The sequence below is a fragment of the Haliotis rubra genome, unplaced genomic scaffold, assembly GCF_003918875.1.
Source record: "Haliotis rubra isolate DU_JTF1 unplaced genomic scaffold, ASM391887v1 Scf77, whole genome shotgun sequence".
In the NCBI taxonomy this organism is placed as follows: Eukaryota; Metazoa; Mollusca; class Gastropoda; order Lepetellida; family Haliotidae; genus Haliotis; species Haliotis rubra.
In genome coordinates this window covers 1,226,947-1,249,178 of record NW_025767490.1, presented here as the reverse complement: position 1 = coordinate 1,249,178, position 22,232 = coordinate 1,226,947, and the positions used below count along the sequence as shown (strand labels likewise).

General features: G+C 44.0%; 3 protein-coding genes across 3 annotated transcripts in view; all 3 read right to left on the bottom strand.

The window, feature by feature from the left end:
* Nucleotides 1-10,652: 10,652 nt before the first annotated feature.
* On the bottom strand, nucleotides 10,653-11,409 carry LOC124260556 (norrin-like). Its single transcript, XM_046694878.1, has one exon. The coding sequence runs from the start codon at nucleotides 11,389-11,391 to the stop codon at nucleotides 11,050-11,052; it is 342 nt and encodes a 113-aa protein (XP_046550834.1). The 5' UTR covers nucleotides 11,392-11,409; the 3' UTR covers nucleotides 10,653-11,049.
* A 602-nt stretch (nucleotides 11,410-12,011) lies between these two features.
* Nucleotides 12,012-17,875, bottom strand: LOC124260597 (hemocytin-like). The gene is made up of 12 exons (XM_046694919.1): nucleotides 17,701-17,875; nucleotides 17,343-17,542; nucleotides 16,967-17,062; nucleotides 16,459-16,609; nucleotides 15,667-15,726; nucleotides 15,063-15,278; nucleotides 14,724-14,770; nucleotides 14,451-14,505; nucleotides 13,752-13,996; nucleotides 13,020-13,103; nucleotides 12,667-12,801; nucleotides 12,012-12,071 (listed from the first exon to the last, which is right to left on the bottom strand). The coding sequence occupies exons 1-12, from the start codon at nucleotides 17,873-17,875 to the stop codon at nucleotides 12,012-12,014; spliced, it is 1,524 nt and encodes a 507-aa protein (XP_046550875.1).
* Nucleotides 17,794-22,232, bottom strand: part of LOC124260596 (mucin-5AC-like) — a gene marked incomplete at its 5' end in the record, with an annotated part of 42,511 nt that continues 38,072 nt past the window's right edge. The window contains 10 exon segments of the mRNA XM_046694918.1: nucleotides 17,794-17,991; nucleotides 18,402-18,501; nucleotides 18,889-19,039; nucleotides 19,310-19,617; nucleotides 19,738-19,872; nucleotides 20,008-20,188; nucleotides 20,485-20,648; nucleotides 21,077-21,212; nucleotides 21,699-22,024; nucleotides 22,133-22,210. Coding sequence (XP_046550874.1) covers nucleotides 17,922-17,991; nucleotides 18,402-18,501; nucleotides 18,889-19,039; nucleotides 19,310-19,617; nucleotides 19,738-19,872; nucleotides 20,008-20,188; nucleotides 20,485-20,648; nucleotides 21,077-21,212; nucleotides 21,699-22,024; nucleotides 22,133-22,210 — 1,649 coding nt within the window.

Sequence of the window (22,232 nt, the reverse complement as noted above, 5' to 3'; positions counted from 1 at the left end):
GTGTCCCCCGCCGTGATGTTGTTTGAATATTGCTAAAAGCGGCGTAAAACCAAACTCAGTCAGTCAGTCAGAATGTGTGAAGCCCATTTCTGGTGTCCCCCGCCGTGATGTTGCTGGAATATTGCTAAAAGCGGCGTAAAACCAAACTCAGTCAGTCAGTCAGAATGTGTGAAGCCCATTTCTGGTGTCCCCCGCCGTGATGTTGCTGGAATATTGCTAAAAGCGGCGTAAAACCAAACTCAGTCAGGCAGTCAGAATGTGTGAAGCCCATTTCTGGTGTCCCCCGCCGTGATGTTGTTGGAATATTGCTAAAAGCGGCGTAAAACCAAACTCAGTCAGTCAGTCAGAATGTGTGAAGCCCATTTCTGGTGTCCCCCGCCGTGATGTTGCTGGAATATTGCTAAAAGCGGCGTAAAACCAAACTCAGTCAGTCAGTCAGAATGTGTGAAGCCCATTTCTGGTGTCCCCGCCGTGATGTTGTTGGAATATTGCTAAAAAGCGGCGTAAAACCAAACTCAGTCAGTCAGTCAGAATGTGTGAAGCCCATTTCTGGTGTCCCCCGCCGTGATGTTGCTGGAATATTGCTAAAAGCGGCGTAAAACCAAACTCAGTCAGTCAGTCAGAATGTGTGAAGCCCATTTCTGGTGTCCCCCGCCGTGATGTTGCTGGAATATTGCTAAAAGCGGCGTAAAACCAAACTCAGTCAGTCAGTCAGAATGTGTGAAGCCCATTTCTGGTGTCCCCAGTAGTGATGTTGCTGGAATATTGCTGAAAACTATAATTCGCTTACTTACTCAGAATACATGCAGATATTTCTGTCGGTGGTTATCAACAACACGTCTAACTCAATCTCATTTAACAACTTTCTCTCACCAATGATACCGGTTTTCCATTTCTACTTAACTCGGTTTGTTCTATCCTAGCTACCACAGAAATCCAAACCTTATACCTTATAAACATGTTGGCCACGATATGTAATGAGATGTTACAGTCTGTATTACACCCCCAATAACACCTGAATATGAGTGAGTGAGTGGGTTTAGTTTTACACCACTTTTTAGTTATATTCGAGCAATATCATGACGGGGGACACCAGAAACAGGCTTCACACATTGTACCCATGTGGGGAATCCAACCCTTGTCTTCGGCGTGACGAGCAAACGCTTTAACCACTAGGCCCCTCAGAATATGATCCTGAAGATCAGAAACATCACCATGCTAGGTAATCCGAAGAGTGACTGAGTGAGTTGAGTTTTATGCCGCTTTTAGCATATTCCAGCAAGATACACACATTGTACCCGGGCCTTAGGCGTGAAGAGCGAACGCTTTAACCGGTAACCCGAAGAAGAAAGCAACGCAAAATGAATCCAAATAATTGCTATTTTGTTGAAAATGTCACTAAATTCGGTGTGTAACTTGATCTGTAGCATTAACAGCAAACCTAGGGAAAAGGCACATGGTTAATTTGAACTCAAACCAGCGCTCTTGATTCGCGTATGTTTTCTCTCGACTGTGGGCTTTAATACTGAACGCAAGACCTTGTTTAATTCGGTGTTAACTGGACTACATGAGCTATCAAATAATTATCGACTTGTGTATACATCTGATAATTATTTAACTATTGATACGCGACATTTAGTCAATTGGTATCGACTAATAGCGATATCATTCTTTCTACGACAAGCAATTATCTTAGCCCTAATGGATGCAATTATTGTTCTGTTTGAACTCCACATGTTTTTATACTGAACTCAATAACTGGGCGTCAAAAGCCAACATACACAATTAACAGCAGAAGTAATAACTACAAGATTGGGCAATCCCTGTGAAAAATAGCGCTGAATTGCAGTAACAAAGTACAAAGATATGTACTGTGAAAGGCCGTAGGAAAACCGACCCGCGGAGCGATGTAGGTTATAACTGGTCATCATAGCCCTTAAATAGGTCTGCCTGTCATTTTGTTGTTGCATGCTATCGTGTCCTTGTCTGCCTGTCTTTTTGTATGCAAACGGAAAAAAGTGACTGTGAATAACATAAACTTGGATAAAATAGAAGTAATTTGAAAAGATATAAAAATTACCCTGAATAAACATGTAACGAAGCACTTTGCATGACATTTGATGTCACGTATCGCGCATGGCACTTGCACTTTTTGCACATTGAACTTACTTACATTTTGCTTGCTTTTTGAGACCTGAAGTTCACACACCTGATATTGAAAATTGAAGAACGGTTGATTATTATCTGGGCTCTGAATGTTGTGGAAAACGCGTTAATTTCGACTACACTGGGCGTACGCCATGCCACGGCTTATAGAAGATCAGCGTCTTGGTGCCGTGTGTATGCTGGAGACTGGGCTCAAAATGAAGTGGCCAGACATTTGGTGTCCATCGAAACACGATCTCATCTCTATGGAGACGTTATTAACATAATGGGAACACGAGACATTTCTCTCGGACCGGCCGTCCACGCGTGACGTCACGTCAGCAAGACAACCACGTTCGGCTGGCCCGTCTAAAGTATCGATACCAGACTGCCAGTTTGACTGCTCGGACCATCTCTTCATCGGACGTCCAATCAGTTCCAGGACGGAGGGAGCACAACATCAGACCCCGACGGCCTACAATACGTGAGTTTACTCCAATGTCACGTCTTTCCAGGTGCAGACAGCTTCTACGGTACAGGAGACAAGATTGGGATGGTGTTTTGTCCACTGACGAGTCGAGATTTCATCTGGACAGCTCATATGGCAAGGCAAGGGTGAATGGTATGCTGACGCGTGCGTTGTTCAACGTCGATATTTTGGTTGCGACAACGTTATGGTGTGCGTTAGTTTGTTCAGACGTCGGTCATGCATTTGTTTGTCGTCTGCCTGTCTGTCTGTTTTGAAGTCTCTCCGTATGTCTCTGTCCTGTCTTTTGCCGTTAGTTTGTCTAGACGTCGGTCATGCATTTGTTTGTGTCTGTCTGTCTGTCTGTCTGTTTTGAAGTCTCTCCGTATGTCTCTGTCCTGTCTTTTGCCGTTAGTTTGAGACGTCGGTCATGCATTTGTTTGTCGTCTGTCTGTCTGTCTGTGTTGAAGTCTCTCCGTATGTCTCTGGTCCTGTCTTTCTTCAATCGTTAGTGTTGTCAGACGTCGGTCGCCATTACTTTGCCTGTCTGCCTGTCTGTCTGTCTGTGTGTTGAAGTCTCTGTCTGTCGTATTATGTCTCTGTCCTGTCTTTTGCCGTTAGTTTGTCTAGACGTCGGTCATGCATTTACTTTGTCGTCTGTCTGTCTGTCTGTGTTTGAAGTCTCCGTATGTCTCTGTCCTGTCTTTTGCCGTTAGTTTGTCTAGACGTCGGTCATGCATTTGTTTGTCGTGCCTGTCTGTCTGTCTGTCTGTGTTGAAGTCTCTCCGTATGTCTCTGTCCTGTCTTTTGCCGTTAGTTTGTCTAGACGTCGGTCATGCATTTGTTTGTCTGTCTGTCTGTCTGTCTGTGTTGAAGTCTCTCCGTATGTCTCTGTCCTGTCTTTTGCCGTTAGTTTGTCTAGACGTCGGTCATGCATTTTTTGTTTGTCGTCTGTCTGTCTGTCTGTTTTGAAGTCTCTCCGTATGTCTCTGTCCTGTCTTTTGCCGTTAGTTTGTCTAGACGTCGGTCATGCATTTGTTTGTCGTCTGCCTGTCTGTCTGTTTTGAAGTCTCTCCGTATGTCTCTGTCCTGTCTTTTGCCGTTAGTTTGTCTAGACGTCGGTCATGCATTTGTTTGTCGTCTGCCTGTCTGTCTGTTTTGAAGTCTCTCCGTATGTCTCTGTCCTGTCTTTTGCCGTTAGTTTGTCTAGACGTCGGTCATGCATTTGTCTGCCTGTCTGTCTGTGTTGAAGTCTCTCCGTATGTCTCTGTCCTGTCTTTTGCCGTTAGTTTGTCTAGACGTCGGTCATGCATTACTTTGTCTGTCTGTCCTGTCTGTCTGTCTGTGTTGAAGTCTCCGTATGTCTCTGTCCTGTCTTTTGCCGTTAGTTTGTCTAGACGTCGGTCATGCATTTGTTCATGCATTCTGTCTGTCTGTCTGTGTGTTGAAGTCTCTCCGTATGTCTCTGTCCTGTCTTTTGCCGTTAGTTTGTCTAGACGTCGGTCATGCATTTGTTTGTCGTCTGTCTGTCTGTCTGTGTTGAAGTCTCTCCGTATGTCTCTGTCCTGTCTTTTGCCGTTAGTTTGTGTCTAGACGTCGGTCATGCATTTGTTTGTCGTCTGTCTGTCTGTCTGTTTTGAAGTCTCTCTCCGTATGTCTCTGTCCTGTCTTTTGCCGTTAGTTTGTCTAGACGTCGGTCATGCATTTTGTCTGTCTGTCTGTCTGTCTGTCTGTGTTGAAGTCTCTCCGTATGTCTCTGTCCTGTCTTTTGCCGTTAGTTTGTCTAGACGTCGGTCATGCATTTGTTTTTCGTCTGTCTGTCTGTCTGTGTTTGAAGTCTCTCCGTATGTCTCTGTCCTGTCTTTTGCCGTTAGTTTGTCTAGACGTCGGTCATGCATTTGTTTGTCTGTCTGTCTGTCTGTCTGTTTTGAAGTCTCTCCGTATGTCTCTGTCCTGTCTTTTGCCGTTAGTTTGTCTAGACGTCGGTCATGCATTTGTTTGTCGTCTGTCTGTCTGTCTGTTTGAAGTCTCTCCGTATGTCTCTGTCCTGTCTTTTGCCGTTAGTTTGTCTAGACGTCGGTCATGCATTTGTTTGTGTCTGTCTGTCTGTCTGTCTGTGTTGAAGTCTCTCCGTATGTCTCTGTCCTGTCTTTTGCCGTTAGTTTGTCTAGACGTCGGTCATGCATTTTTTTGTCTGTCTGTCTGTCTGTCTGCCTGTGTTGAAGTCTCTCCGTATGTCTCTGTCCTGTCTTTTGCCGTTAGTTTGTCTAGACGTCGGTCATGCATTTGTTTGTCGTCTGCCTGTCTGTCTGTTTTGAAGTCTCTCCGTATGTCTCTGTCCTGTCTTTTGCCGTTAGTTTGTCTAGACGTCGGTCATGCATTACTTTGTCTGTCTGTCTGTCTGTCTGTGTTGAAGTCTCTCCGTATGTCTCTGTCCTGTCTTTTTGCCGTTAGTTTGTCTAGACGTCGGTCATGCATTTACTTTGTCTGTCTGTCTGTCTGTCTGTGTTGAAGTCTCTCCGTATGTCTCTGTCCTGTCTTTTGCCGTTAGTTTGTCTAGACGTCGGTCATGCATGCATTTGTTTGTCGTCTGTCTGTCTGTCTGTTTTGAAGTCTCTCCGTATGTCTCTGTCCTGTCTTTTGCCGTTAGTTTGTCACTAGACGTCGGTCATGCATTTGTTTGTCGTCTGTCTGTCTGTCTGTGTTGAAGTCTCTCCGTATGTCTCTGTCCTGTCTTTTGCCGTTAGTTTGTCTAGACGTCGGTCATGCATTTTGTTTGTTGTCTGTCTGTCTGTCTGTCTGTGTTGAAGTCTCTCCGTATGTCTCTGTCCTGTCTTTTGCCGTTAGTTTGTCTAGACGTCGGTCATGCATTACTTTGTCTGTCTGTCTGTCTGTCTGTGTTGAAGTCTCTCCGTATGTCTCTGTCCTGTCTTTTGCCGTTAGTTTGTCTAGACGTCGGTCATGCATTTGTTTGTCTGTCTGTCTGTCTGTCTGTTTTGAAGTCTCTCCGTATGTCTCTGTCCTGTCTTTTGCCGTTAGTTTGTCTAGACGTCGGTCATGCATTTGTTTGTCGTCTGTCTGTCTGTCTGTGTTGAAGTCTCTCCGTATGTCTCTGTCCTGTCTTTTGCCGTTAGTTTGTCTAGACGTCGGTCATCATTTTACTTGTCTGTCTGTCTGTCTGTCTGTCTGTGTTGAAGTCTCTCCGTATGTCTCTCTGTCCTGTCTTTTGCCGTTAGTTTGTCTAGACGTCGGTCATGCATTTGTTGTTGTCTGTCTGTCTGTCTGTGTTGAAGTCTCTCCGTATGTCTCTGTCCTGTCTTTTGCCGTTAGTTTGTCTAGACGTCGGTCATGCATTTGTTTGTTGTCTGCCTGTCTGTCTGTGTGTTGAAGTCTCTCCGTATGTCTCTGTCCTGTCTTTTGCCGTTAGTTTGTCTAGACGTCGGTCATGCATTACTTTGCCTGTCTGTCTGTCTGTGTTGAAGTCTCTCCGTATGTGTCTCTGTCCTGTCTTTTTGCCGTTAGTTTGTCTAGACGTCGGTCATGCATTTGTTTGTCGTCTGTCTGTCTGTCTGTCTGTGTTGAAGTCTCTCCGTATGTCTCTGTCCTGTCTTTTGCCGTTAGTTTGTCTAGACGTCGGTCATGCATTTGTTTGTCGTCTGTCTGTCTGTCTGTTTTGAAGTCTCTCCGTATGTCTCTGTCCTGTCTTTTTGCCGTTAGTTTGTCTAGACGTCGGTCATGCATTTGTTTGTCGTCTGCCTGTCTGTCTGTTTTGAAGTCTCTCCGTATGTCTCTGTCCTGTTTTTTGCCGTTAGTTTGTCTAGACGTCGGTCATGCATTTGTTTGTCTGTCTGTCTGTCTGTGTGTTGAAGTCTCTCCGTATGTCTCTGTCCTGTCTTTTTTGCCGTTAGTTTGTCTAGACGTCGGTCATGCATTACTTTCGTCTGTCTGTCTGTCTGTTTTGAAGTCTCTCCGTATGTCTCTGTCCTGTCTTTTGCCGTTAGTTTGTCTAGACGTCGGTCATGCATTTGTTTGTCTGTCTGTCTGTCTGTCTGTGTTGAAGTCTCTCCGTATGTCTCTGTCCTGTCTTTTGCCGTTAGTTTGTCTAGACGTCGGTCATGCATTTGTTTGTCTGTCTGTCTGTCTGTCTGTTTGAAGTCTCTCCGTATGTCTCTGTCCTGTCTTTTGCCGTTAGTTTGTCTAGACGTCGGTCATGCATTACTTTGCCTGTCTTTCTGTGTTGAAGTCTCTCCGTATGTCTCTGTCCTGTCTTTTGCCGTTAGTTTGTCTAGACGTCGGTCATGCATTTGTTTGTCGTCTGCCTGTCTGTCTGTGTTGAAGTCTCTCCGTATGTCTCTGTCCTGTCTTTTGCCGTTAGTTTGTCTAGACGTCGGTCGGTCATGCATTTTTTGTTTGTCTGTCTGTCTGTCTGTCTGTCTGTCTGTGTTGAAGTCTCTCCGTATGTCTCTGTCCTGTCTTTTGCCGTTAGTTTGTCTAGACGTCGGTCATGCATTTGTTTGTCTGTCTGTCTGTCTGTCTGTGTTGAAGTCTCTCCGTATGTCTCTGTCCTGTCTTTTGCCGTTAGTTTGTCTAGACGTCGGTCATGCATTTGTTTGTCGTCTGCCTGTCTGTCTGTGTTGAAGTCTCTCCGTATGTCTCTGTCCTGTCTTTTGCCGTTAGTTTGTCTAGACGTCGGTCATGCATTTGTTTGTCGTCTGCCTGTCTGTCTGTTTTGAAGTCTCTCCGTATGTCTCTGTCCTGTCTTTTGCCGTTAGTTTGTCTAGACGTCGGTCATGCATTTGTTTGTCTGTCTGCCTGTCTGTCTGTCTGTGTTGAAGTCTCTCCGTATGTCTCTGTCCTGTCTTTTGCCGTTAGTTTGTCTAGACGTCGGTCATGCATTTGTTTGTCTGTCTGTCTGTCTGTCTGTCTGTGTTGAAGTCTCTCCGTATGTCTCTGTCCTGTCTTTTGCCGTTAGTTTGTCTCAGACGTCGGTCATGCATTTGTTTGTCGTCTGCCTGTCTGTCTGTGTTGAAGTCTCTCCGTATGTCTCTGTCCTGTCTTTTGCCGTTAGTTTGTCTAGACGTCGGTCATGCATTTGTTTGCCTGTCTGTCTGTCTGTCTGTGTTGAAGTCTCTCCGTATGTCTCTGTCCTGTCTTTTGCCGTTAGTTTGTCTAGACGTCGGTCATGCATTACTTTGTCTGTCTGTCTGTCTGTCTGTGTTGAAGTCTCTCCGTATGTCTCTGTCCTGTCTTTTGCCGTTAGTTTGTCTAGACGTCGGTCATGCATTACTTTGCCTCTGTCTGTCTGTCTGTGTTTGAGTCTCTCCGTATGTCTCTGTCCTGTCTTTTGCCGTTAGTTTGTCTAGACGTCGGTCATGCATTTGTTTGTCGTCTGCCTGTCTGTCTGTTTTGAAGTCTCTCCGTATGTCTCTGTCCTGTCTTTTGCCGTTAGTTTGTCTAGACGTCGGTCGGTGCATTTGTTTGTCTGTCTGTCTGTCTGTCTGTGTTGAAGTCTCTCCGTATGTCTCTGTCCTGTCTTTTGCCGTTAGTTTGTCTAGACGTCGGTCATGCATTTGTTTGTCGTCTGCCTGTCTGTCTGTGTTGAAGTCTCTCCGTATGTCTCTGTCCTGTCTTTTGCCGTTAGTTTGTTCAGACGTCGGTCATGCATTTGTTTTGTCGTCTGTCTGTCTGTCTGTTTTGAAGTCTCTCCGTATGTCTCTGTCCTGTCTGTCTTTTGCCGTTAGTTTGTCTAGACGTCGGTCATGCATTTGTTTGTCGTCTGTCTGTCTGTCTGTGTTGAAGTCTCTCCGTATGTCTCTGTCCTGTCTTTTGCCGTTAGTTTGTCTAGACGTCGGTCATGCATTTGTTTGTCGTCTGCCTGTCTGTCTGTGTTGAAGTCTCTCCGTATGTCTCTGTCCTGTCTTTTGCCGTTAGTTTGTCTAGTCGTCGGTCATGCATTACTTTGCCTGTCTGTCTCTCTGTCTGTCTGTGTTGAAGTCTCTCCGTATGTCTCTGTCCTGTCTTTTGCCGTTAGTTTGTCTAGACGTCGGTCATGCATTACTTTTGTCTGTCTGTCTGTCTGTCTGTCTGTGTTGAAGTCTCTCCGTATGTCTCTGTCCTGTCTTTTGCCGTTAGTTTGTCTAGACGTCGGTCATGCATTTGTTTGTCGTCTGCCTGTCTGTCTGTGTTGAAGTCTCTCCGTATGTCTCTGTCCTGTCTTTTGCCGTTAGTTTGTCTAGACGTCGGTCATGCATTTGTTTGTCGTCTGCCTGTCTGTCTGTGTTGAAGTCTCTCCGTATGTCTCTGTCCTGTCTTTTGCCGTTAGTTTGTCTAGACGTCGGTCATGCATTTGTTTACTTTGTCTGTCTGTCTGTCTGTGTTGAAGTCTCTCCGTATGTCTCTGGTCTGTCTTTTGCCGTTAGTTTGTCTAGACGTCGGTCATGCATTACTTTGCCTGTCTGTCTGTTTTGAAGTCTCTCCGTATGTCTCTGTCCTGTCTTTTGCCGTTAGTTTGTCTAGACGTCGGTCATGCATTTGTTTGTCGTCTGCCTGTCTGTCTGTGTTGAAGTCTCTCCGTATGTCTCTGTCCTGTCTTTTGCCGTTAGTTTGTCTAGACGTCGGTCATGCATTTGTTTGTCGTCTGCCTGTCTGTCTGTGTTGAAGTCTCTCCGTATGTCTCTGTCCTGTCTTTTGCCGTTAGTTTGTCTAGACGTCGGTCATGCATTTGTTTGCCTGTCTGTCTGTCTGCCTGTGTTGAAGTCTCTCCGTATGTCTCTGTCCTGTCTTTTGCCGTTAGTTTGTCTAGACGTCGGTCATGCATTTGTTTGTCGTCTGCCTGTCTGTCTGTGTTGAAGTCTCTCCGTATGTCTCTGTCCTGTCTTTTGCCGTTAGTTTGTCTAGACGTCGGTCATGCATTTGTTTGTCGTCTGCCTGTCTGTCTGTGTTGAAGTCTCTCCGTATGTCTCTGTCCTGTCTTTTGCCGTTAGTTTGTCTAGACGTCGGTCATGCATTTGTTTGTCTGTCTGTCTGTCTGTCTGTCTGTGTTGAAGTCTCTCCGTATGTCTCTGTCCTGTCTTTTGCCGTTAGTTTGTCTAGACGTCGGTCATGCATTACTTTGCCTGTCTGTCTGTCTCTCTGTGTCTTTTGCCTTTAGTTTGTCTAGACGTCTGCCCTGTGTCTGTCTGTCTCTATGGCCGTGCATGTGTGTCGTCTGTCTCTCGCTTTTGCCTTGTGTCTATCTTCCATCTGTATCGTATGTCCATAAGTCTTTCTGATCGTCTGTCCACGTCTCTGGTCAAATATGTTCAAAAATATGTTCACAAAAAAATCGCTGAAGTGTTTTTTGCAGATACGTTTCATTGGATAACGTCTATTTATTATGACCCAAATTCCACTCAAGCGACCGCTCATTGTACCTATCGATGCACGCCTGTAATCTTCTTAAGGGAAAGGAACCAATTGCAACTACGTGAGGTCCTATCACGACTACCTCGACTCTTGAGATAAACCACATGGTGCCTCACGCAAAATATTTTGTTCGGAATATGCCTCTGTTCACCCAGCAGTAAATGGGTATCCGGTAGAAGATGGCAATGTGAAAAAAATATTTTAGCAAGGGATACTTGCGTAATACATACATATACCAGGAAAAGAAAATTAAATACCAAGTCCAGTACCGCAGTAATAACTTGATCTATCATGGTTCATGGTTCAGGGGGTTCGAAACACCCCCTTTGAAAATGACCAAAGACCACATTTAAGTTGATGTTTTGCATTGGCGGAGCCAAGGGGGGTGTGTGTGTGGGGTGGTGTGGGTTGAACCCAACCCCTGGATCCGCCCATGGGGATTCCAAGGTGTTCTTCTCTTTTTTCGTGATTGGTGAAACATTTGAGTCTAATATACTACTCAAAATATGTTAAAGAACTCCGTTTTTTTTCCATATGACTCCAGCTATTCTGTGACTACACATAGCCTTCCAATCGTGGGTGTTCCTTAACTTGATTTAAGTCGAATTTAACCTTCGAAAGTACAATAAAAGTTTTGTAAATTAATATTGCTTTTATTTATTTCCTCACCATGATTTTACAATAAATAAGTGTATAACATCTTGCAACAACCTACATATATCATTGGAAAGACATTTGAAGTATAAACATTCATTAATATTCATTGTTGCAAACATAGACAATTTGTATTTTTTGTTGTTCAGCTGAACAGGTCAGGACATTGCACATTCCAGAAAAAAGTATAACATATATATATATGTACAGTTTCATTTTGAGACAAAAACTTAAACATAAATCAACTTGAGCATTGTAATCACAGGTTCATGAATAAATAATTCTTGCATTAATGTCACGTTGTCACACATTCATGGGGAGGATCACACCTGTTATGTGTCACTTTCACAGGGAGTTCATGGCCGGAAGTGGGTTCGAGATTATGCTCCCTTTGAGCATGCGCTGCAACCGCATGTTTCCGGTACGTTGTAGGTCTTGGTGATCTTCCTTCCAGTACCGCAGACAAGCTGGATAGACTTGGATACCGTCTTTGCTGGCTGGCAACACAGGCATTTGTTGTCAAAGCCGTGCATGAGTGCGGTGTAGCTGGAAGTCGAGCCGCAGTAGCCTGCACATTCCTTGAGTTCTGGGATTGGTTCCACGTTGGAGCAGATCTCACCGTTGTCATTGACCTTGAAGAAGCCAATGGACTGCTGGATCTGTCCGAACATCAGTCTTGGAGTGCAGGTCTGGCATACCGAGGTTAAGTTGGTTGGTAACATGTCTGCAAATACAACAATCAGAGTTTGTTAGTAAGGGCACGTTTCAAACAACCCAGATAGCATTCGGACGTTGGCCCAACGTTGGCAATGTTGGCAAAACCATTGCCAACGTTGGGCCATCGTCTGAATGCAATCTGGGAACCCATATGTGCTGTTTAAAGCTACACCCAACACTATTTAAATATGGCTCAGGCCTAAGTAATCAACTCCAGATCTTACAAACAGGTGATCGATATTATAATCCACGGGAAGCAAACCACGGCCTCTAGTAACTAAGATATTTTCGATTATCTCGGAGACATCTGGCATGAACTTACTCACACTCTATAACATATTCCCTACTAATCTGAGTCAATCACAGGTAAGCATCCCATAGTGGCTCTTTGGTGTTCTTTTACAATCGTCATTGCTATACTGCTATACCTAGAAGCGTTTATCCGAACTCAATCACGTTCTTTGTGAGATGAATGTAGTACAATTCAACACTGCAAATCCCTTCGGGTTTTGTGTAATGATCTCCGTACTACTGAAGTAAGGTTCGTATCCACTAGATTCTTTTCACTCACAAAACGATTACATCGAATACATCGTTGTAATTACTACATCTATGGTATTATCAATCACCCACCTTTAGGCACGCATCTGAGACAGCATCCAGTAGAATCGTAGGCCTTTTCGCTCTGTGAACACAGAATGTAAATGTCAAAGATGAAGTTCATGGAAACAGGTCGCCCTATCAACACTTACTAAGTCATCTTAACACTAAAATGCATGGCAAACGAGCAGATATTGGAACATTTAGCTACCTCCCCAACCTATGAGGCCAGGCCATGTTGACATATCTAAAAGCGCTGTGCTTATTAGACAAAAGGACAATAGAGTAGCCGAGCTGTAAATGTGGATCAGCATGGTTCGATCCCTTCCATTTTGAACATTGGTGGAGACGACGATGCAGACCCACAACCCACTACTTGGGCCCAAACAGGTTTAAATGTTAGGATTGAGTGCGTCACTAAGCCCATTAAGGTGAGGCCAAGGAGAAAGGAACTGAAAAAGCTAATCTGGTCGAATCTGGGATTCGAACTCATGACCACCTGGACCGCGGCTCAGTAAGGTGGGGGAGACCCCTGCTACGTAATACATCTACTATTGATCACTGGATTGTCTGGTCCAGACTCAATTATTTACAGAACGCCGCAGTATAGCTGGAATATTGCTGAGTGCGGCGTAAAACTAAACTCACTCACTAATACATCAGCTGGTTATTGTACATACTCCTGTGCACTGGGGCAGCTTGTCGATATTTTCACACTGTATTTGGGTTTGCTGGAGGATGAAGTCGCCTGTCATTATGTCAACTGTACACATCTTCTCGAAACACTTCATAGAAGGCTGGATCTTCTCTCCGTTCTGTTGAATATAAAAATTGTGGAAAACTATGAATATATATTCATATATTCGTGAATATATATAGACATATAAATTTTGACACATTCAATACCTTTAATTACTGTCCAGTGCCAATAAATGTCCATACTTAAAGATAAATTTTACGAACGTTTTGAGTCACTAAATGGTAATTGTTAAAATATGATCACATCCGATTTATTGTAATGACGTTGACGTACCTTGTAAACCGTGCCGTTGACAACGCAACCAATCTTAGCACATTCTCCACAGCAGGTGCCGTCGGTCAGACGTCTCTCTTCTCCCTGGGAACATAAACAGAGGTAAATGTATCGTCGGAAACTAGTGTCATGACACTGTGTATCGATGCAACAATGAATTTAAATGAACAGTTCAATCTTGTGTTACACGTAGTTTCCGGTAAGTTATGAGATTGGCATATGTCAGCTTTGTACAAGATGAAATGCTTACAGTGCCAATAGGTTAATCAAAGTAAATCTTCGAACATTCAAATCCCATATACTGTTTCGAATTAATCTTCAGCAAACCATGCTTTTCGTAAGATTCGACTAACGGGATCGGGCTGTCAACAGGGGCGGATCCAGGATTTTAGAGAAGGGGGTGCACATCAATCATGAAGTCCAAAGGTTAGGGCGAAATGCTCCACAGGGAAATATTTTTCGGGGCAAAGGGGGAGGTGCGCACCCCCGTACCTCCCTTCTGGATCCGCCCGTGGGTCGGGCTGGATTAATTGTTTGATGTTTGATACTTGTCGTATCCCTGTTGCGCAGAGCATTGCTGATGGTATTAAATAACTGCCTTAGCTTGACCAGACCCTATTATTTACAGACCGCCGTCACATGGGAATATTGCTGAGCTCAGCGTTACACATAGAACAATTACATAAATCGAGGACGACTTTACTATGACCAACACTTGGTCAGTTCACTAACCAGCTTGCAGGCTGGACACCGTTGTTCCCGACATGTTGTTTCTGCAGTACTACTGGTGCTGTTGACACACTGGCAGGTCTTGCACAGACCATCCGCCCATTGCTGACCAACGGTGTGGGTCACCTCCACTGGATTAGTACGATCCACCTCCTTACCATTGGTCACCATCTTGGTCATTGAGTATCTACAGATTGGCGTGGGGATGGCTGTGGTCACCACAGGGAAGGGGCTCGGGGTGCCAGCAACTGTGGGGACAAGAATCGGATTGTAATATTTCCAGAAGGTGCAGTACATCATTAGAACCACTTTTGACGGCAGCGTGCGAAATTTATATTTAATGTAATTCAAGCGGCATGGATGTAATTAAATTATTGTTTAGCATAATCATCACTGTTTGATATCATCGTTGGCATCTACACCGAAATGTCGCATCTGTTGTGTATCCGTAAAATATATTCCTCTTCATCACTGATGTCAGTGATCTCATGTAAGTCCAGCTGTAAACTTTCAAATATTGGTATTTAAGACATTTTCAAAAGTGAAATACGAAACCCAAATATCTTGATGTTAATAATAAACAATTGTACGATGGGGAGTCTGTGCAAAGTTTTGAATTATGGTTTCAACCAGACTGATACTTGTTTTATTCTTGTCAACTATATTTAGTCAAATATATTAAGTATTGTTAAGTCTACTTACCACATGCCTTGGTTGTGCAGTTGCAGCCACCAATGATGTCCACGACCTGGGATCCCTGTAACAAGGCAGAGGCACGGCATTAGTCACATATAGTGTCTTAGTGAGACGACCTACTAAAGGAACATAAGTTCTGTTTCTGAAGCAACATAAGACTGGTATATTAAGACCTATTACAGTTGACAAGGAACCTTAAGCTTTCAGTCGAGGCTTTTTTTGAAGGAACATGCTTGTAAGGCATTGCAGGCACTGGCATTAGAGTTTGCTGATACTTACGAAAGCACATGGTGGTTGAGTTGGAACTGGACACTTTGGTGGACATGCTGAAACAAAAGGATGTGCCGTCACAATCTGTCTCATACATTATGTATTTACATAATCACAAATTGCCATTACCATACCCTTGGAAAATGTAATGCTTGAAAACATTAATCCAACTGCTGAAAAGATGTTTCGCAGTTGTAGGTCCAACATTATTTCTTTTTCTCTCAATAATATTCTTTTCCCGCTATCCCAAGATGTTTGCCTTTATTGGAGCTGATGCTGGACTTTTAGCATGTTCATTGTGGTAGACCATATCCAGTATCGCACAGAGACAGGAACACATAAACTCACCACAAGTGTACTGTGGGCAGCACCTGTCGCCGCTGTCGACCATGGTGAGGATCTCGGGCTTCATGCAGTCCTTGGAGATCTGTGGACATTGACGTGGCTCACAAACAACCAGATACTCCTCACAGCATCCATCCGAGCCCTTGATGACCTTGGCGACCTCACCTTGTTTCAGTGGAGGCTGAACAAGGGGAGAGCACGTGACTTCGACACAGGCAGCTGAAACAGCAGAATTTGTCTGTCATACAGAGCCTGAAACGAATATATCCAAAAAAGCCTATGCAAGATTAGAATATGTCTAGATTTCCACAGTTTCAGAAAATGAAGAACGTATCTGGGTTTCTTTTCATTATATTTTATGATTTTTTTATGAACAGGTATTTTTTCTGTAAAATATATTCATTTCAGAGAAAAGATGCAAGTCTACAGCAGAGTATATGGCATGTTTTAATGTTCTCGTGACAATGTGGTTTATGGGTATCTTGGAGTTTTATCAATTAGAAGGCAGTGTGCGTATCTTCAGACACATTACACCCATATGAGAATACAGTAGAAGTGTAAGTGCCTGACATATGTTCAGTGTTTATATCTCGAACATCAGACTTACTTGGTGTAGGCACGTGTGGTGGAAGATGAACGGTGGTGTTGGGAGCAACGCTTGTTGTCACTGTAAGAGAGTTCAGACGAATTAGTTGAAATAATATATTTCTTTTTAGTAATGACATCACATATCACACCGCTGAAAAGTATTTATTTCCGAAACGAGTGAGTGAGTTCAGTTTTACGCCGTACTCAGCAATATTCCAGCTATATGGCGGCGGTCTGTAAACAATCGAGTGTGGACCAGACAATCCAGTGATCAACATCATAAGCATCGATCTGTGCAATTGGGAATCGATGACACGTGTCAACCAAGTCAGAGAGCCTGACCACCCGATAGCGCTTACTGGATATTTTCTATTTGACAATTTATTGAGTTGTTGTCAACAACATTTTGCTCACATACAAACATGAACTAGGATACTTACCAATCTTATGGTGCGTGGTGTTGAAATCATTGAAATATTGTGTAGTCGACGTGGGCGTAGTTGCTTGTATCGTTGTAGATGGTTTTTGAGTGGTCGGCAGTGTGAAGATCGGTGTCGATGCTGGAACATTCGATACACGTCTGTGAGAAGGTCTGAGATGATGATCTAGATGTTCAAGAACATTTCCCCCTAACACACACACACACACACACACACACACACACACACACACACACACACACACACACACACACACACACACACACACACACACACACACACACACACACACACACACACACACACACACACACTCCACCATCCCATAACTGAAGCAATGTAAAGGACGAGGTCATATCTGGATAACTTACAGCATTCGAACTCATCGGTGGTACAGTCGGCGACACCATCACATCGGGCAGAGCTGGGGATACACTGGCCATTTCCGCAACGGAAGTCTCCAATTGCGCATGCCTCACACTCGCATTCGCATGTATCCTTATCCAGAACGGTTTCGAGACCCTGAAACAAACAGACGGGTTACTCAATAATCACATATTTACATCGTGGTATCCTGGCTTGAGGCGGTTGGTATAACAAACATCACGATTTCCTAATATCAAAATCAGTGAGACCCTTGATAAACAGACATATGCTAAAATGTGGCATTATGGTTTTGGGTAACACCAAACAATCTCTTAATTGACGAGATCTTGTGGCAATCTAGAGCAAAACGTCCAAATTTTGGAATCTCGTTTCAGTTTTAAACATGGATATAGACGGTTTTTGTAAATTGTTTGGTTAATACAATGTGTGAAATCATACGAAAGACAACAAGTAAATATATAATTATTATGATTTACAGTAACTGATACTGACCTCTTTGCAGTCTGGACAGGTCTTGGGGAGACACTTGACCTCGCCGCTCACACACTGGCAGGTATCACAGTTGCTGTTTTGGGTGATTTGACCAGGCTGCGGAAGGAAATAATAACCCATAACACCAACCGCAACGCATCAAGGAAGTGAATATGTATATTGTAGTCTATGGAACATCATTAAATTAACGCCTGACGTTTAGATTGGTTGGTGTCTTGTTTAATGCAGCTATATGGCGGCGGTCTGTAAATAATCGAATCTGGACCAGACAATCCACTGATCAACAGCATGAGCATCGACCTAAGTACCACTTAAAGACATTTTATCCTTACTAAGTACTCCAACATTCTATATGCCTCTCAAAGAAGTTATTTACCAGAACAACTTGTCCATCAATCATGCATGGACACTCGGCCTTGCGGACACACTTGACTCCGTCACAGAAGAAGCCGCTAGAACAACCCTCCTTGGGGCACTGACTCAGGTCCATTCCAGTGTAGCAGGGGATGAGGTTGACGTTGTAGGTGGGGGAGACAGACGGGCCGGCGGTGGGTGTGGCGGTGGGGATCTTAGACACTGGAACAGTATAGTGGTGGATGTACATCAGTGACTTGACAGACTTTTGTAAAGAGTTCTGTGTATGTCATTATTCAAACAGCAATGTTTAGACCTTCGGGGTTAGATGTTTAGACCTTATGTTTAGACCTTAGGTTAATACAGAGATCAATACTCACAACATTCCTGTGTCTGTTTCAGACAGCCAAGTCTGACCTCGTAGTCGAAGCACATTGGTTCCTTCTGATCAGCGTTGTTGCACACAAGACCTTTCCACAAATTACAGGTTACCTTCTGACCTGTCTCACCGGAAGCGGTGTGGTCAGGGGTGGCTGTTCGGCACTCGATGCTCATTGGCTGTTGACATGTCAGTGATGCCTTCTTGACCTCGTCGATTGGTTCACGGTCGCCATTGGATGTCAGTGTCACTTGACCAAGGTTGACCCATGAGTCCCAGATGACACATCCGGCTAAAGAAAAATAGTGCATTGGCAATTTTTAATTTAATGTAGTATTTTAGCTACATAATAAATGTCATCAAAATGTAGGCTTCACAAAGTTGGTCCAAGTGTGGAATTTAACCCAGATTAAACAAGCGAACTCTTTAGCCACAAACTACACCATGACAATAAAAGGCGAGTCAGAATCACCTAGTGACGTTAGGTTACTGTAATGGACATTTAACATTGGAATACAGGAAATTCAAGTGGTTGCGCAACAGTGATAACAAATTTGCAACATTTTAAACTCAATATTACAAAGACTATATTTCTATAGTTTGGCAAGTCTATTAAAAAGAAATAAAGATCACCTCTCCGGTAATTTTCCTTTGAGTGAACACTGCTAGTTTCCATTTTATATATGATAGTTTAATGCTTACCTGGAAGGAAGGGTGTCACTGTCTGACCTGGCGCAACGGTGGAGGAACCGATGGGTTTGCCTGTTGGTTTCAGGGGGGTTCACTGGCGTTTGCGACACAGCTGGGGACAAAATCAGGATAGAAGAGTACAGGCATAACGACTGAAGTTCCTTCTTAACATGAAGGTTGATTTGGATGTATATCTGGCCAAATATTACTCTCAGCATTAAAGGTAATGTCCTTGACATTTCACACATGACCACATCGTAAACTAAATATTCTCGTTATACAGAAGTAGGTTTCCCTTTTAGGGACCTATCGACCCAACTACTACACTTTGGTCATGCGTAATTGGAGTTAACCTGAGATTCTATGATCAGCGGATCAAATCAGATAGGGGGCGCAACTCTGCTCTAGAGGATGTAGGAGCCTTAAAACCGCATGGCCTCCGTCATCTTCTATCAATAAAGGAAGTGCTATGTAGTTCTTATATCTGTATGCCACTTACTTGGGTAGCTCTCGAAGCATCCGTGGATCTCGAATCTCAGGGCCATCATGCCGCTCCATGTCTGAGGGCTGATCCTGACATAGCGGGCTCGGATTGGAGTCATGAACATGTTGGTCACAGGAGTCTCGTTGTCGAAGTTGCCGGAAAACACCTGACAATGAACAATGAGTATGGTTGTAGGATTATTCTATCGCGGTGGGGTTCACACATTGTAACCAAGTTGGGAATTGAACCCGGACTTTTGGCGTGACATGCGCACGTTCTCACCACTAGGCTGTCCCGCTGTCCTCGTAGTGATAAATTAGCGATTTTAATGATTATATACAATACTTGTTGAATCAAGTTCTGGAACGACTTGGATGAAAATGTAATTGAATTACTGTGCCTCAGTCCACAACAAAGCTTAACCCAATGTACCAACCTTATCCTCTCCCTTTGTCTCTCTGTAGGCATTCCAGTTGGCACCGTCGTAGGAGTAGAAGACCTTGTAGGAGGTCACGTAGCTAGGAGCAGTCGGTCGTCCCTGAGTGGTGACACCGGTGATGATTCTAGGAGCGAGGAAGTCAACCTGGATGTATTGCTTCTTGTTCTCTTCAGCAGCCAACCAGGCGCTGTTACCTCCAAGACGTGCACTGATGGCAGAGTGGAGGCCGTCGCGGTAGGAGGAGGCGGAGATCATGTCATTGCGGATGAAGCCGTTTGCCATACCCATGTCTTCTTTGCATCCAGCTGACAACACAGAGAAAATGGTTAGTTGGGTATGGTGTTTTATTTGCCTCGACAGAGAATAACAGCGCCTAAGATGATCGGGCGTCCTATGAAATAAGGCTTAGTATCTAAATGACTAACCTGGTATGTTTGGTGTTGGGCTGGCCGTTAGTTGAACTCCGGGGCTTGCTGTTGGGGTTCCACTTACTCCTTGCCCGGGGCTTGCAGTTGGGAGGCCACTTCCGGTTTGACTTGGTGGGCTGGCTGTTGGTACACCTGTGAAAGGGTAAATGATTCTTTCTTAAACAATTCACATATACACGCATGTGATCGTCCTCTTGTTTTCAATGGTGTCATTGTATTAATTTCTAGACCGAAGCTATTTATCTCTTGGGATGAGGCGTTACGTACCAGAGCAGTCACAGTGGTATCTGACTCTGTAGTCACTGCAGGGGATGGGGAAGTTGTCTTTGTCGTTACAGACGAGGCCGTTCTCAACTGAGCACTGCATAATCTCCCCAGTACTGTAGGATGGAATACTGTCTACAGTCTCGCATTCTACCTTGTCCACTTTGCCAGTGGGACAGAAATCCTGAAAACAACGGAAAAATGTATACATTACACACACTACCAAATACATCATATTCGTACAAATACATCAACACCATCCCAAATGCATCCTGCATTATTTCAAATGTACAAAGCACTCTCCCAAACACATCTTGTATCCTTCCAAATTACTTAAAGCACATTTTCAAATGTAAATGTAGAAACATCAATTGCTCCTATCAAATACACCGGACCCTGAAATACACCATTACCCTGTCATGTATCCTGACAAAGACACAAGGACATACACTGGTATGGTCTGATGCCGCTAGTACTCACAGTAAGCTGCTGCTTGGTCATAAACTCATGCTGTCCTTCTGTGGCCGTGTTGGTGTTGACCCAAGAGGACCAGGAGCTTGTCACGCAGGTCTGCTGAGGTGAAGCTGTAGGACCTACTGAAGGACCAGCAGATGGCACCAGGGTAGGAAGTACCTCCTCGGGAGCTACAAACAACAGGGTCATTTCAGCTGGGATAGCAGATGATGTCTTCTTCTGTTGCTCATTCAGATACATCACTTCATATCAGATAGAAGGGGACATGAGTGTCCATATCCTTCAAAGCGAGATTTGCTTTCCTTTGTCAAGTCAGGGTCCAGGCTTCAAAATAGACTTTCACCCAGAACATGTTCCTTGATTTGTCAGGACATGCACTTTTAATCCAACGATTAACATCAAAGCTGTTTTATAAATGATATAATGTGCAACAGACATTGATCTCGACACTTTCAGTAAAAAGGTCCTTTGCTGATGCAATGAAACCATAGCAGCTGAATCATTCCTTCCCATTGTTACGACTACCTTGTTTTTTACAGTTCAAGGAAGTATACTTTATTACTAGGGTCCTCTGTCAGAAGTACACTACACAACTTACCTCTGCAGCCAACGATGCTGAACCTGAGAGCGATTGCTCCTTCCCACATAACTGGTTGGATTCGGATGTACTTAGCAACAATTGGGGTCAACACTGATCTCACAGCACTGTCTCCGTCAAAGTTTCCGTTGAAGACCTAGCGAGACACAACCGGAGAGTTGATAAGCTTCAAATCGTTATGCATTTAAAGCTAGAGATGAACATTTCATAAAATATTTATTTTATTTAGCCATATGTCATGCGTATTGATGTTACATTGATGATCAGTACATGTTAAATCTCCCGCTACCAGATCCATTGGATGTTCGCCTAATTCAATTCGGTTGGTGATTGCTCGTTCTGTTACGCAAAGGCCACTGAAAAAGGTTATTCTTTCGACTTTTTTCAGCGAGTGAGTATAGTTTTACGCCGTTTTAGCAATATTCCAGCACTATCATGAAGTAACCAGAATTGGCATCACATATTGTGTACATGTAGGGAATCTAACGAGGGTCGTTGTCATACTTCGCGAACACTTAAACCACTAGGCTACCCCACCGCCCCAACGTTTTTAAGAATGACACAGATGGAAACAGTTTGATCATCCGTACAGCGTAAATGGGATGAGTCGTAACGCCAGTACCTTAGGAGTGCCTGCATTCTGTTCATAGTACTGGAAGGTCTGTCCATCCATAGAGTAAGCAATTATGAATGCCTTCACCCACTGTGATGATCCCTCACGTCCCTTGGTGATAATAGCATTGATATATTCAGGGTGGTCAAATCTGGCTTCAATCCATTGTCCTTTGTCCATTGACTTGGGCATCCAAGCTCCGATATTGAGATTGTCAGATATGGCATCAATTCTAGATCTTTGTGGTCCTGCATATGTGGAGAGACTGGAAGATGCGCTGAGATGGCTGTCCGGTACTTCTAGAGTGGCAGTGTTGGTCATTGGATTTGGGCAGACTGAAGGAGAGAAATCCCATGAGTAAATCTAGGACACATGACGTGACGTGTGGCATATTTGGAATGTGTCCTTTGTACACGGTGTAAATGTCTTCAAAACATACTTACTGAGCACTGGTGTTGTGGTTTGGCCAGCAACTGCTGTTGTCTCCATGCCTGGAGCCACACTGAATGATGATCCAGATACTGGAAAATGAGAGAACAGTAC